This window comes from Microtus pennsylvanicus, chromosome 11 (assembly GCF_037038515.1).
Source record: "Microtus pennsylvanicus isolate mMicPen1 chromosome 11, mMicPen1.hap1, whole genome shotgun sequence".
NCBI classification, from domain to species: Eukaryota; Metazoa; Chordata; class Mammalia; order Rodentia; family Cricetidae; genus Microtus; species Microtus pennsylvanicus.
In genome coordinates this window covers 99,605,820-99,615,991 of record NC_134589.1, presented here as the reverse complement: position 1 = coordinate 99,615,991, position 10,172 = coordinate 99,605,820, and the positions used below count along the sequence as shown (strand labels likewise).

Sequence of the window (10,172 nt, the reverse complement as noted above, 5' to 3'; positions counted from 1 at the left end):
ACCAAAGTTATACAGAGAAACCCTGTCTCAATAATATTAATAATGACTGTATATTTTTGCAATTTTTCTGTAGCTCAGAAGATATACATTGGAGCTAGAGAGATGGTTCAGCAGTTAAGAACACTTGCTGCTCTTCCAGAGGAACTGAATTGGGTTCCTATCCAGCACCCACATAGAGCTGCTCAGACCTGCCTATAACGCCAGAGAATACAATGCCCTCTTCTAGACTCACACACGCACACGCACGCGCGGGCACACCCACACACATACACAAACAATAGTAATAAAATAAAAATAATTAGGGCGGTGGTGGCGCACGCCTTTAATTCCAGTACTGGGGAGGCAGAGGCAGGCAGATCTCTGTGACTGGCCTACAAAGTGAGTTCCAGAACAGTCAAGACTACCACCAAGAAACCCTGTCCTGAAAAACCAAATAAATAAATGAATAATACAAATATATGTTAAAAAAATCGTTCGGTAGTCAAACCCAGATCACTTTCCAACTTGGTCTATCTATAAAGGAAAATGTTAGCACCCTTAGTCACAGCACTTGGGAGGCAGAGGCAGGGGGATGCTGTGAGTTCAAGGCCAGCCTATGCGACAAAATGAATATCAGGATAGCCAGGGCTACACAAAGAAACTCTGCCTCAGGAAAAAAAAATCAAATCAAATCAAACAAACAACTTAACTCAATGATGTGAGCTTGGCAGTTTCTTACAAGTCTAACCATGGGTTCGACGTGTTTCCTGGGACAAACATCTTAGCTCAGTGATGTGAGCCTGTAAGTTTCTTACCAGACTAACCATGGGCTTGATGTGTTTCCTAGAGCTGCACTCCTAGCTGAGCTGCAAACTTTCCACACTAAACCTGCACCACGAGTTATTTGTGACCAATAGCAAACAAGATGTCACTCAATGGGCAAGCTGGGTACACGGATATGTACGTGCTGAGAGACAGTGGAGCACTGTAAGAAAAATGGGTATTCTGGCAGGAAGGACATGGCAGAGCCTGGCATGAACATTCAGCAAGGCACTACACGGCAGGCCCATCAGGGACGGCAAAGTGAGGCGGCAGGAAGACCAGTGGCAGCGGGCAGTTGGGCGAAGGGATGTATGGGTGCTATACAGGACTTTTAAGCAGGGACACTCCTCTGTCTGATACTGCGATGGTAAATATATGTCGATGTGCCCGGCAAAACCTACAGAACCAAGCATGCAAGTGAACCCAAGAGTAAACTATGGGCTCCACTTGAAAAACTGCATCCGGAGAGCCGAAGAGGAGGTTCAGCAGTTAGAGTACTTGCTGCTCCTTCGAGAAGACCTGAGTTTGGTCCCACAGAAGATGAATCAACTGGCAGTGTCTCCATGGTGTTGTAGAGCAACTATCCTCCTTCACCTTCCTCAGAGTAGCTCTGACTACTTCTAGGACATCCTGAGATTGGATTTGTTGATGCTGTCACTCTCTCAGAGAAGTAGGGGACTCCAGCTACTCTGTCCTGCACATGCTGGCCATTTGTATGTCATTCTGCCTGCACTGCACATGGCCTTGCGGTCTCAGGAGGTGCTAGAGTATATTGTGTGGAAGGCTAACTCAAGGAGACTCTATCTGTGCATTTCTGGGGAGGTGCTCACCTATGCAGGGGTCAAACTTTCTGATTAGGTCACCATGCTCTGGTAAGAACACCTCAGCCGTGCTTTGTAAGTAAACCCAATACTCACTGGCTCCCCAAGCTGGATTCCAATGGACTCGTACTTTGGTTTGTCGTTGGTGTCCTATGAGGAGGGCACAGGTGTTTATCGGCATCTCCCCAGTGAGAGGCCTCACACAATAGGACTGACCAGGACATAGATACTTTGGACAGTTTTAGAGTTCAGAGGAGTCAAGAGGTAGCTGGGTAGAAGAGACCTCAGGGACTCCAAAATCCATCTCCAATGCCATTCACTATTTCTAGTCTTAAGCCTTCTCATTATGTTTTTAACTTATTTTTATTTATGTGGATCTGTGTGAGCATGTGAGTCTATATGCCATGTTGTGGGTGTATCCTCAGAGGCCCTAAAGAGGAATCAGATTGCCGGAAGCTACAGGGAGTTACAGAAGTGTGAGCCGCCTGGATGGGACTGATAAACGGCCAACACTCTCTTCTGGCCTCCAAAGGCACCCCACACACATATATACCTAAGAATAAAATCATTTTCAAAAGAGCATCCATGTAAGCAGGGCTGGAGGAACCAGCCTGCAATCCCAGCTACTGAGGCAGGAAGACGATAAGCATGAAACATGTCAAGGCCTTGACGCTTTTTCTAGGGGGGAGGACAGGAAGGGACAAGTCTAGATCACCTCCGCGTCCCCTCTCCTCACCCCCTCTGTCCCTCTCCTGCCAAATGAGATTATCTGCACCTCCTGACATTCACAGGTTAGTCAGGGTGTGGGGGTGTGTGGAAGAGAGGTGTGGGACTGCAACCCTCGGGAGCCTGAGACATTAGGACTCTGTCTTAAACATCAGTGAGCTGGCGCTCTAGTTCAGTGACAGTGCTTGCCCAACATGCACAAGTGGCATTTTCGGGAACACTATACGTTCTGTTTAATTTTTCTGAAAACCTAAGTTTCAACAAATCATAGTTCAGGTTGGAGATGTGGCTCCATTCAGTGGTTGCCTGGCATGCACAAAAACCCAGATTAACCCCTGGCACCGCAGAAGGCAAGTGTAGACATGGGAAGGTCTGGGACCTGAGGCTACCTGGGCTACATAAGACCTTGTCTTTAAAACAAACAAGCGCATTTTTAAAAACTAGCCATACACAATTGCTACTAGTGGTGGAATATCGGTCATCTGGGCAAAGTGCTCAGCAGTGTGAGAACACAGTATGGGCTGCCTTGGTCTCTGCCATCCAAACAGGAATCTAGTCTGGCAACGGCAATGCCAAAGCCCAACAGTGGTACAATTCCAACAGAAAGACATTTCACGCAGGTCAGGACTCACTCCCTGGCTGTCTCTCCACAAAAGTTTTGAAGCAGAAGTACTTGAAAAGTCTGTTTCCATCCTTGAATTTTTAATTTCAACAAAGAATTCTGAGACTACTCCCACCGTTCTAACAGCCGGTCTCACCTTCTGAATCTAAGGAAGATGGACAATGAGGAATGAGCACGCAGAAGCAGAGAACCCGTCTGCACAGGGCGGTGGCTGGCACCTGACAGCTGGAGACGGGGAGACAGGCCCCAGTGTCCTCGTGTCCACAACGCACTTTAATCCCACTGTCAGTAACTGAAACCCAGAGTTTGCGTCTTAAAGAAGCAAGCGTTACCCCTCGCCAAACCAGAGATGGCGACTTGAGATATGCCTCAGAGCGAGAAAAACAAACACACATAAATGAAAGAAAGGGAAAAGGCCGGAGATCTGCTTCTCATTCGCAAGCGGCCAAAGCCCTGGGCAGAGGGAAGGCTGAGTTAACAGAAGCTCCAGCTCCTAGGGTCCTGACGTCTGGCTCCACCAAAGCAAATCTCGTCGTCAAACCTTTGCGATGCCCCCGAGACCCACATTGGGTAAAGCACTCCAGGGAAAGCTGTTCTTATGTATCGGAGGGTCTCCGCTCTAAGGGATGCTCCTGTGTAAGTCTTCCACCTCCAGCTCCCACATGCTTTCGTGGATGGGATTGTCAGAAAGATCCGTCATCTTCACAGCCTGCAGGCAGGGCTCAGGACTACAGGCCTGAACCACACCCATCACCATCACATACTTTCCTGGGAAGAGAGGAAAAAGTATGAACATCACCACGGCAGGTAGGGACAACCCACAAAGACCCTGACTTCAAGGCCTTGATCAGAGAAGGAAGACGCACACAGAAAGATTATCTAGGGCTTGGGGGGTGCAGCTCAGAGGCAGAGCTCACGCTAGCACGTACTAAGTCCTAGGTTTGATCTTCAGCCCTGCAAAATAAGGGGAAGAGGAGCTGAGGGTAGGGCCTAGTTGGTAAACGGCTTGTCATGCAAGCTAGAGGACCCGAGTTCAGATCCCCAGCATCCACGTAAAAAGCATGGCAGTGTATATGCATATATGATCAGTGGTAAGGAAATGGACACAGTAGGACCCCTGGGGTTCTATTCCCAGCCCAGTCAGAGGAGCTCCTGGTTCAGTGGGAAATCCTGTCTCAAAAAACAGGGTGAGAGCAATCGAGGAAGACACTTGATGTACCTCTGGCTCAACATACACCGGCATCTGTGAGCACACCCCTACACAATCACACAATCCTGACAGTAGATACCAAAACAAAGGCAGTCAGGGACCAAAACAGATACATGTGTGCACAATGAGGTCAGCGCTTAACCTGGAGGACTGCATCTGCATCTACTGGCATCTGCTTTTCATATGCTAACACAACAGGCAGCTCACTCAGCAGTCATGCCCCTGGAACGCAAGCATCTGCAGCCCTGTGAGTTATAATTAGACACACTGCCCCAGGCAGGGGCAGAAAACCCGAGCTATGCTCTCAGTCCTGTTCCTTGCTCAATGCCAGAGTGAGTGACTGGTCCCTCTTCACAAGACGGGTACTCCTGCAAGGACACTTCCTGACAGCCGAAATGTAAATCCAATTTTCCCCCCTACACTGCCAAAAAAAGTTAGGCCAGGCACCAGCACACCCCTCCTCTCGCCAGCCACAGCACACTGTACTGTTGTTCCAATCCCTGCCACCCCCAACTTTATCCCAAGCCACACTGGGCACACAGGAAAATCAACAGAACAGGCCGCCACTGGATGATCTGACAGAGTAACCACAACTTCCCATTCCCTGGGGGAAGTGCCTCTCCTTGAAAGCGCAACTTGGCTAGTCATAAACCACACAAAATGCAATTGTGTAAAAAGTCCCTTGTCACGGCAGGAAAGGCATGCAGCCAGCCCCCTGCATGCCTGGCTTCCACCAGCAGGCATGAGTTTGCACACAAGCCCAGTGCTTAGAATGAAAGAAGCCAAGCCCGAGGTGCTCATCTTTCCCATGACAGGGTCCACCTGAGGATCTGTGGCTCTAACTCTGGGCGCCATACTGGCTGTCCTCTGTATACAGCCCCAACTGGTGGTGAAGACAAAACCATTAGAATGACAAGGCTGAAGACCAGCTCTGTGGAACTTGGAGGCAGAAGACACTACAGAAAACACTGGGACTAGTTCTTAGCCAGCCCACGCACCCGTATCCCTCTGCAGGGACACGTGATGCCCTCCACTTCTTCCCCACAGGACCCTGCTCAAGATCAAGCCTTCACCTTCTCCTGCTCGGACTACTGCAATGTCCTCCCAACCACTAACAGTACTCCTGCCCAAGAGCCTCCCCTTCACAGCGCAGTGTAAGCACCACTGTCTGCAGAACGAGGACTAGAGTTCCCAACCTCACTGTATCTTCAGAGGCCTAGAGGCAGGGCAGGAAGGAGCCAGGCAGCAACAAACCAGCAGGCATCAAGGTTATTTAGAATGGACAGATCCTTCCCAAACCGTAGCCTTTCAGAGCTGCCCCTTGGGGTCTTGTAACCTGCCTCCTGGCCTTTGCTGCTCCCTGGGGCCCTGTCCCTGTCCCCTGCCTCCTGGCCACAGTTGTCCCCCCTGGGGCCCTGTCCCCTGCCTCCTGGCCTTTGCTGCCCCCTGGGGCCCTGTCCCTGTCCCCTGCCTCCTGGCCATTGCTGCCCCCTGGGGCCCTGTCCCCTGGGGCTCTGTTCCCTGACTCCTGGCCTTTGCTGCCCCCCCTGGGGCTCTGTCCCTGCCCTCCCCCCCACCCCTGCCTTTGCGCATGCTGTTTGAAGGTGCTGACAATCCACTGCTGTTCAGACACAGAATGTCCCAATTCTGACACTGAATATCATGAGTCCCAATAACCCAAGGAAGAGGGTTAGTCCCTACAGATAACGACAATGCAGCTTCAGGGCTGCCTCCTCCAGGAAGCCTTCCCTGAATCCTTTGAACATTGAACATGTATCCTTCTTCTATGCCTAATTCTGTATCTACTGACTCTAAATAAATACCAGATGAACCATTGAGCTAGCCAGACAAAAGTTTCTCTTTTGCTCTGCAGCTGGAAGTCCAGGTCTCCTGAGGCTAGCAATGGCTAACACAAGGCGTGCTTTTGTTGGGAATTTTCTACTTCACAAACACTGTACCATGCAGTACCAAGCAGGTACTGTGAGCGCCACTCAAATAGAAGGAAGAGCTGTCACCCCTGTACATACAGGCTGGGCACATCTACAATCGTACCTTGTGTTTTAGTGGCCTGTTTACGTCCCCGGTTCCTGGTGAGATGATTAATGAGCAAGAGGAAAGAGCATGGGCCCTGCCGCTGGGCATACAGGATAGAGGGTGAGGCCAACAGACTCATCCAACCCAGGGACATCTGCTGGGTGCCAGGCTCACTCCTGCTGTGGCACCAGGCTTGAGACACTGTCTAAGGCTGACCTCAAGGAACATTGCCTAAGTTGGGACACCAAAAACCACGGAATGTGAGCAAAGCCAAAGTTAAGGCCAAGAGCAGTCACTTTTTCTGTAAAGGACCGGACTACAGAAGTCAGGCTCTGGTGGGTCACAACTCCTGGACTATGTCATTCCAGTGAGTTGGTGCCACTAACCTTTTATAAACTACAAATGCCTTTCACATCAATAAAATTTCACTTTGCAATGCTGATTTTTGAACTGCATATACTTTTCACACATTATGACTGGTTTTTTAGACACATCAAAATGTAAAGCATAGATAGGCCAGGTATCAGGCACATGTTTTTAATCCCATTGCTCAGGCGAGGGGACCTCTGAGTTCAAGGCCAGCCTGATCTACTTAGTGACCTCCAGACCACCCAAGGCTACAAAATGAGACGCTGTCTCAAAACAAACAAAAATGTGACCTGGGCCAGTGAGATGGTTCAACAGGTGCCTAATTCTGAATCTACTGACCCCAAGTAAATACCAGATGAACCAATCTGACAACCTGAGTTCAATTCCTGGGACCCACACAGTGGAAGGAGATAACCAACTTCAAGACGTCTTCTGATCTGCACGTAAGTATTACGGTGCATTCACACACATGCACACATATACCCTTACTCAAAATAAATAAGATGTAACAAAAGTAGTTTTAAAGAGCCAGGCATGTGTGAGAGCCAAAGTTACATCTTAAGTTTTAATTATTATGTCTTAGGGATCCAGGAAACAAAAATGCCCCTGCTCTGCAAGCCCCTTGCCCAAGGACAAACAGTTCCTGAGATGCTGGGGCCCGCTGTGTATGGGAGATAACAAGCCACCTCTGCTCACTCCCCTCAACAAGTTTGTATGACCCATCTGCACTAGATGTGCTTGGTGGGCGGGAGGTTCACAGGCAGGAAATACATCAGGATGTAAGCTTGCCTGGATTTAGGCTGGAGATACATCAAGATGAACACTTGCCCCTGACTGGATCTGATGGGAAATACTTCAGCTGATGTAAGCCGTGACTTAGGGCCATTTTTTTTCTGGGAAACCAGAGATGGACCTGGCCAGAGACCATTCACTTGGCCAGTATTTAACTAAATCTTTCTTCAAATTTGGCTTTGAATTGTGACCTTATTTTTGATCAGTGCAATTAACACATCGTAGTGCATGCCTTTGATCCCAGCACTTGGGAGGCAGAGGCAGGCGGATCTCTGTGAGTCTGAGGTCAGGTTGGTCTACAGAGTAAGACAGCTAGGGCTACACAGGAAAAACCCATCACAAACAAAACAAAACAGACAAAAAGTTTTAAAATAAATGTAAAAGCTGGGTCTGGAGATAGAGCTCAGTGGGTAAGGCACCGAGCTTGATTACCAGCAAAGCACTGTGTGTGTGTGTGTAAGCTACTTTTGGTTTACAGTCCATTTAGTTGCTAGTCCTAAATTAGAGTAAGACTGGAGAGAGAGGAGAGAATGGAAAAGAGACAGAGAGAGAGAGAGAGCGCGCAGAACAAGTAACTTAAGTCTGACTTTAAAACAGCCCAGGTCAAACTCCTGACCTAGTCTGTATCTAGGCAGTCCCACACTGTCTCGGCAGGAAGCGTTCTTAGAGAGTCTGGCCTGACTTCACAGAGAAGGAAGCCCCAGAAAGGCAGGCCTGGTGAATCCATAGGCTACCTTCAGAAACCTGAGTCTGTGTTGAGCTCCAGTGTCAAGTAGAAGCGAGCCTTGTCTATCTGGGTCACAGCTGCAGCCTAGCATCTCCCAGGAGGCCCCATGTATGATTCCTTCCCTTGACTCCTGGCCCCCAGTGCCTGTGTCCTAGGCCATCAGGTTCTCAGGACACCTAGGTGTCATGACCAGAGGCTAGGGTCAAGCTGTCAGGACCACAGTCCAAACACTGTAGTAGCTCAGGGGGTGGCCTCAAACCCAGCAAGATCAGCATCTCCTTGAAGCACATGAGAAACAAGCCTTGGAGACTTAAAAACCTGGGGGGGATGGCCTTCAACAAAGCTCTAGGCAGCAGCTGTTTATGAACTGTGAACCACAGTTATGTTATCTCAGTGGGAAACGTAGAAAAGTGTTCCCAACCCCTCCAGGTAACGGTGGCTTTCCCAGATGAAGGTCCATCTGTCTGGGGACATTAAAAATTAAGGCGTGGGGCCGGGATGTGGCTCACTTGGGAGATTGTTTGCCTAACGCGCACAAAGCCCTGGGTTTGACCCCCAGCACAGCGTGTGCCTGTCGTTAGCCAAGCACTCAAACGCTGGAAGTGGGAAGTTCCTGAGTTCAAGGTCACCCTCAGCTATAAAAGGAATTTGAGGTCAGTCTAGAGTGCGTGTGATCTGAAAACAAACAGAAAAGAATATATGCACACATTTCCCAAGACATTATTTCTCAAAACATATGGGGAATGAAAACATCTATAGGGAGGGAACTGAGGACAGAGAAATCCAAAGCTCAAAACTAGGCGCATGACTGGGGGAGCTCAGGAACTTAGATGTATTTTCTTTTTCTTTTTTCTTTTTTGGTTTTTCGAGACAGGGTTTCTCTGTAGTTTTTGGAGACTGTCCTGGAACTAGCTCTTGTTAGGGTTAGGGTTAGGGTTAGCTGGTCTTGAACTTACAGAGATCCACCTGCCTCTGCCTCCCGAGTGCTGGGATTAAAGGCATACGCCACCAATGCCCGGTTTAGACGTATTTTCATTGATTTACTTGTTTAATATTTTTGCAGTCTGGATTGAACCCAAGGCCTCATCAATGTGAGGAAGTGCTCTACCAGTGAGCCCCATCCCAGGCTCTCTTTATTTTTTGTTCTGAAACAGGCTCTCACTAAGTTGCCTTGTTTGGCCTCAAACTCACTTTGTAGCTCAGACAGGCTTTGAACTTTGCCATCCTCCTGCCTCAGTCTCCTAGTATTGGGATGAAAGGTGTGCACCACCAGGTGAGGTTGGAACCTACCTTCTTGACGTGGTGGCAGGTGTAGCAGGCATTCGACAGGTTTGGGAAGTCACCTGACTGGGGTTGGGACAGGAAGGAGGAAGAATGCCTGGAGGTAGGACCGCCCCGCCCCCGGGAGGGACAGCCTCCTGAAGAGCCGGTTTGGCCCCCTTTACCTGGAATCAGGCAAGGCCGGCCTCGCGGAACGCGCTCCAGGCCGCGCACGGAGAAGGCCCCGCTCGGGTCGCGCAGCCGCGCCTGGCCGCCTTCTACCACCAGCACGGTGCCCTGCATCCACACGACCGCCAACTCCAGCGGCGCTCGGCCCACCGCCGCCCGCGACAGCCGCCACGCGCCCGGGCCTCCCTCCGCGTGGCGCCGCAGCTGCCCTGCCAGCACCTTGAGTGGTGGCGACCGCGGCAGCCGTACAGCCCCGGGGCCACTCGAAGGCGGCGACTCCACCGCCGCCGCCATACTGCGCCACCGCCACTTTCCCGCCAACTCTGATGGGCAGCGGGGGCTTGGCGAGCGGCAGCCAATCAAGAGCGCGCCGGCCGGAACCAGCCAATGGTCGGGGTTGGGGGTGGGACCACCGTGCCAGTACTGCGCGTGCGCACTTTGAGTAACAGCCTGAAGCTAAACATGAACTGGTAAATGAAGGCAGGGAAATAAGGAATTTACTTCTGCAAGAAAGAGCAACGTTTTAAACCGGTTCAGTTTTCTAAAAAGTAAGACGTGCACAACAATAGCTGTAGAGCAGAAATAAAATTGCCACATGAAAAGCAGAAATGCAAACAGATT

The 10,172-nt window shown here is 50.1% G+C and overlaps 1 protein-coding gene across 1 annotated transcript; it reads right to left on the bottom strand.

Moving 5' to 3' along the window:
- Nucleotides 1-504: 504 nt before the first annotated feature.
- Nucleotides 505-9,870, bottom strand: Rmi2 (RecQ mediated genome instability 2). The gene is made up of 2 exons (XM_075942034.1): nt 9,548-9,870; nt 505-3,738 (listed from the first exon to the last, which is right to left on the bottom strand). Exons 1-2 carry the CDS (start codon nt 9,843-9,845, stop codon nt 3,590-3,592), a joined length of 447 nt encoding a protein of 148 aa, XP_075798149.1. The 5' UTR covers nt 9,846-9,870; the 3' UTR covers nt 505-3,589.
- Between the last annotated feature and the right edge of the window lie 302 nt (nt 9,871-10,172).

What these genes read in the sequence shown, in the direction of transcription:
- Rmi2 (XM_075942034.1), bottom strand. Translation starts at nt 9,845, where the DNA reads ATGGCGGCGGCGGTGGAGTCGCCGCCTTCGAGTGGCCCCGGGGCTGTA. An exon ending in CCGGCCTTGCCTGATTCCAG is followed by an intron (nt 3,739 to 9,547) that starts GTAAAGGGGGCC and finishes CTCTCTTCCCAG; the next exon opens with GAAAGTATGTGATGGTGATG.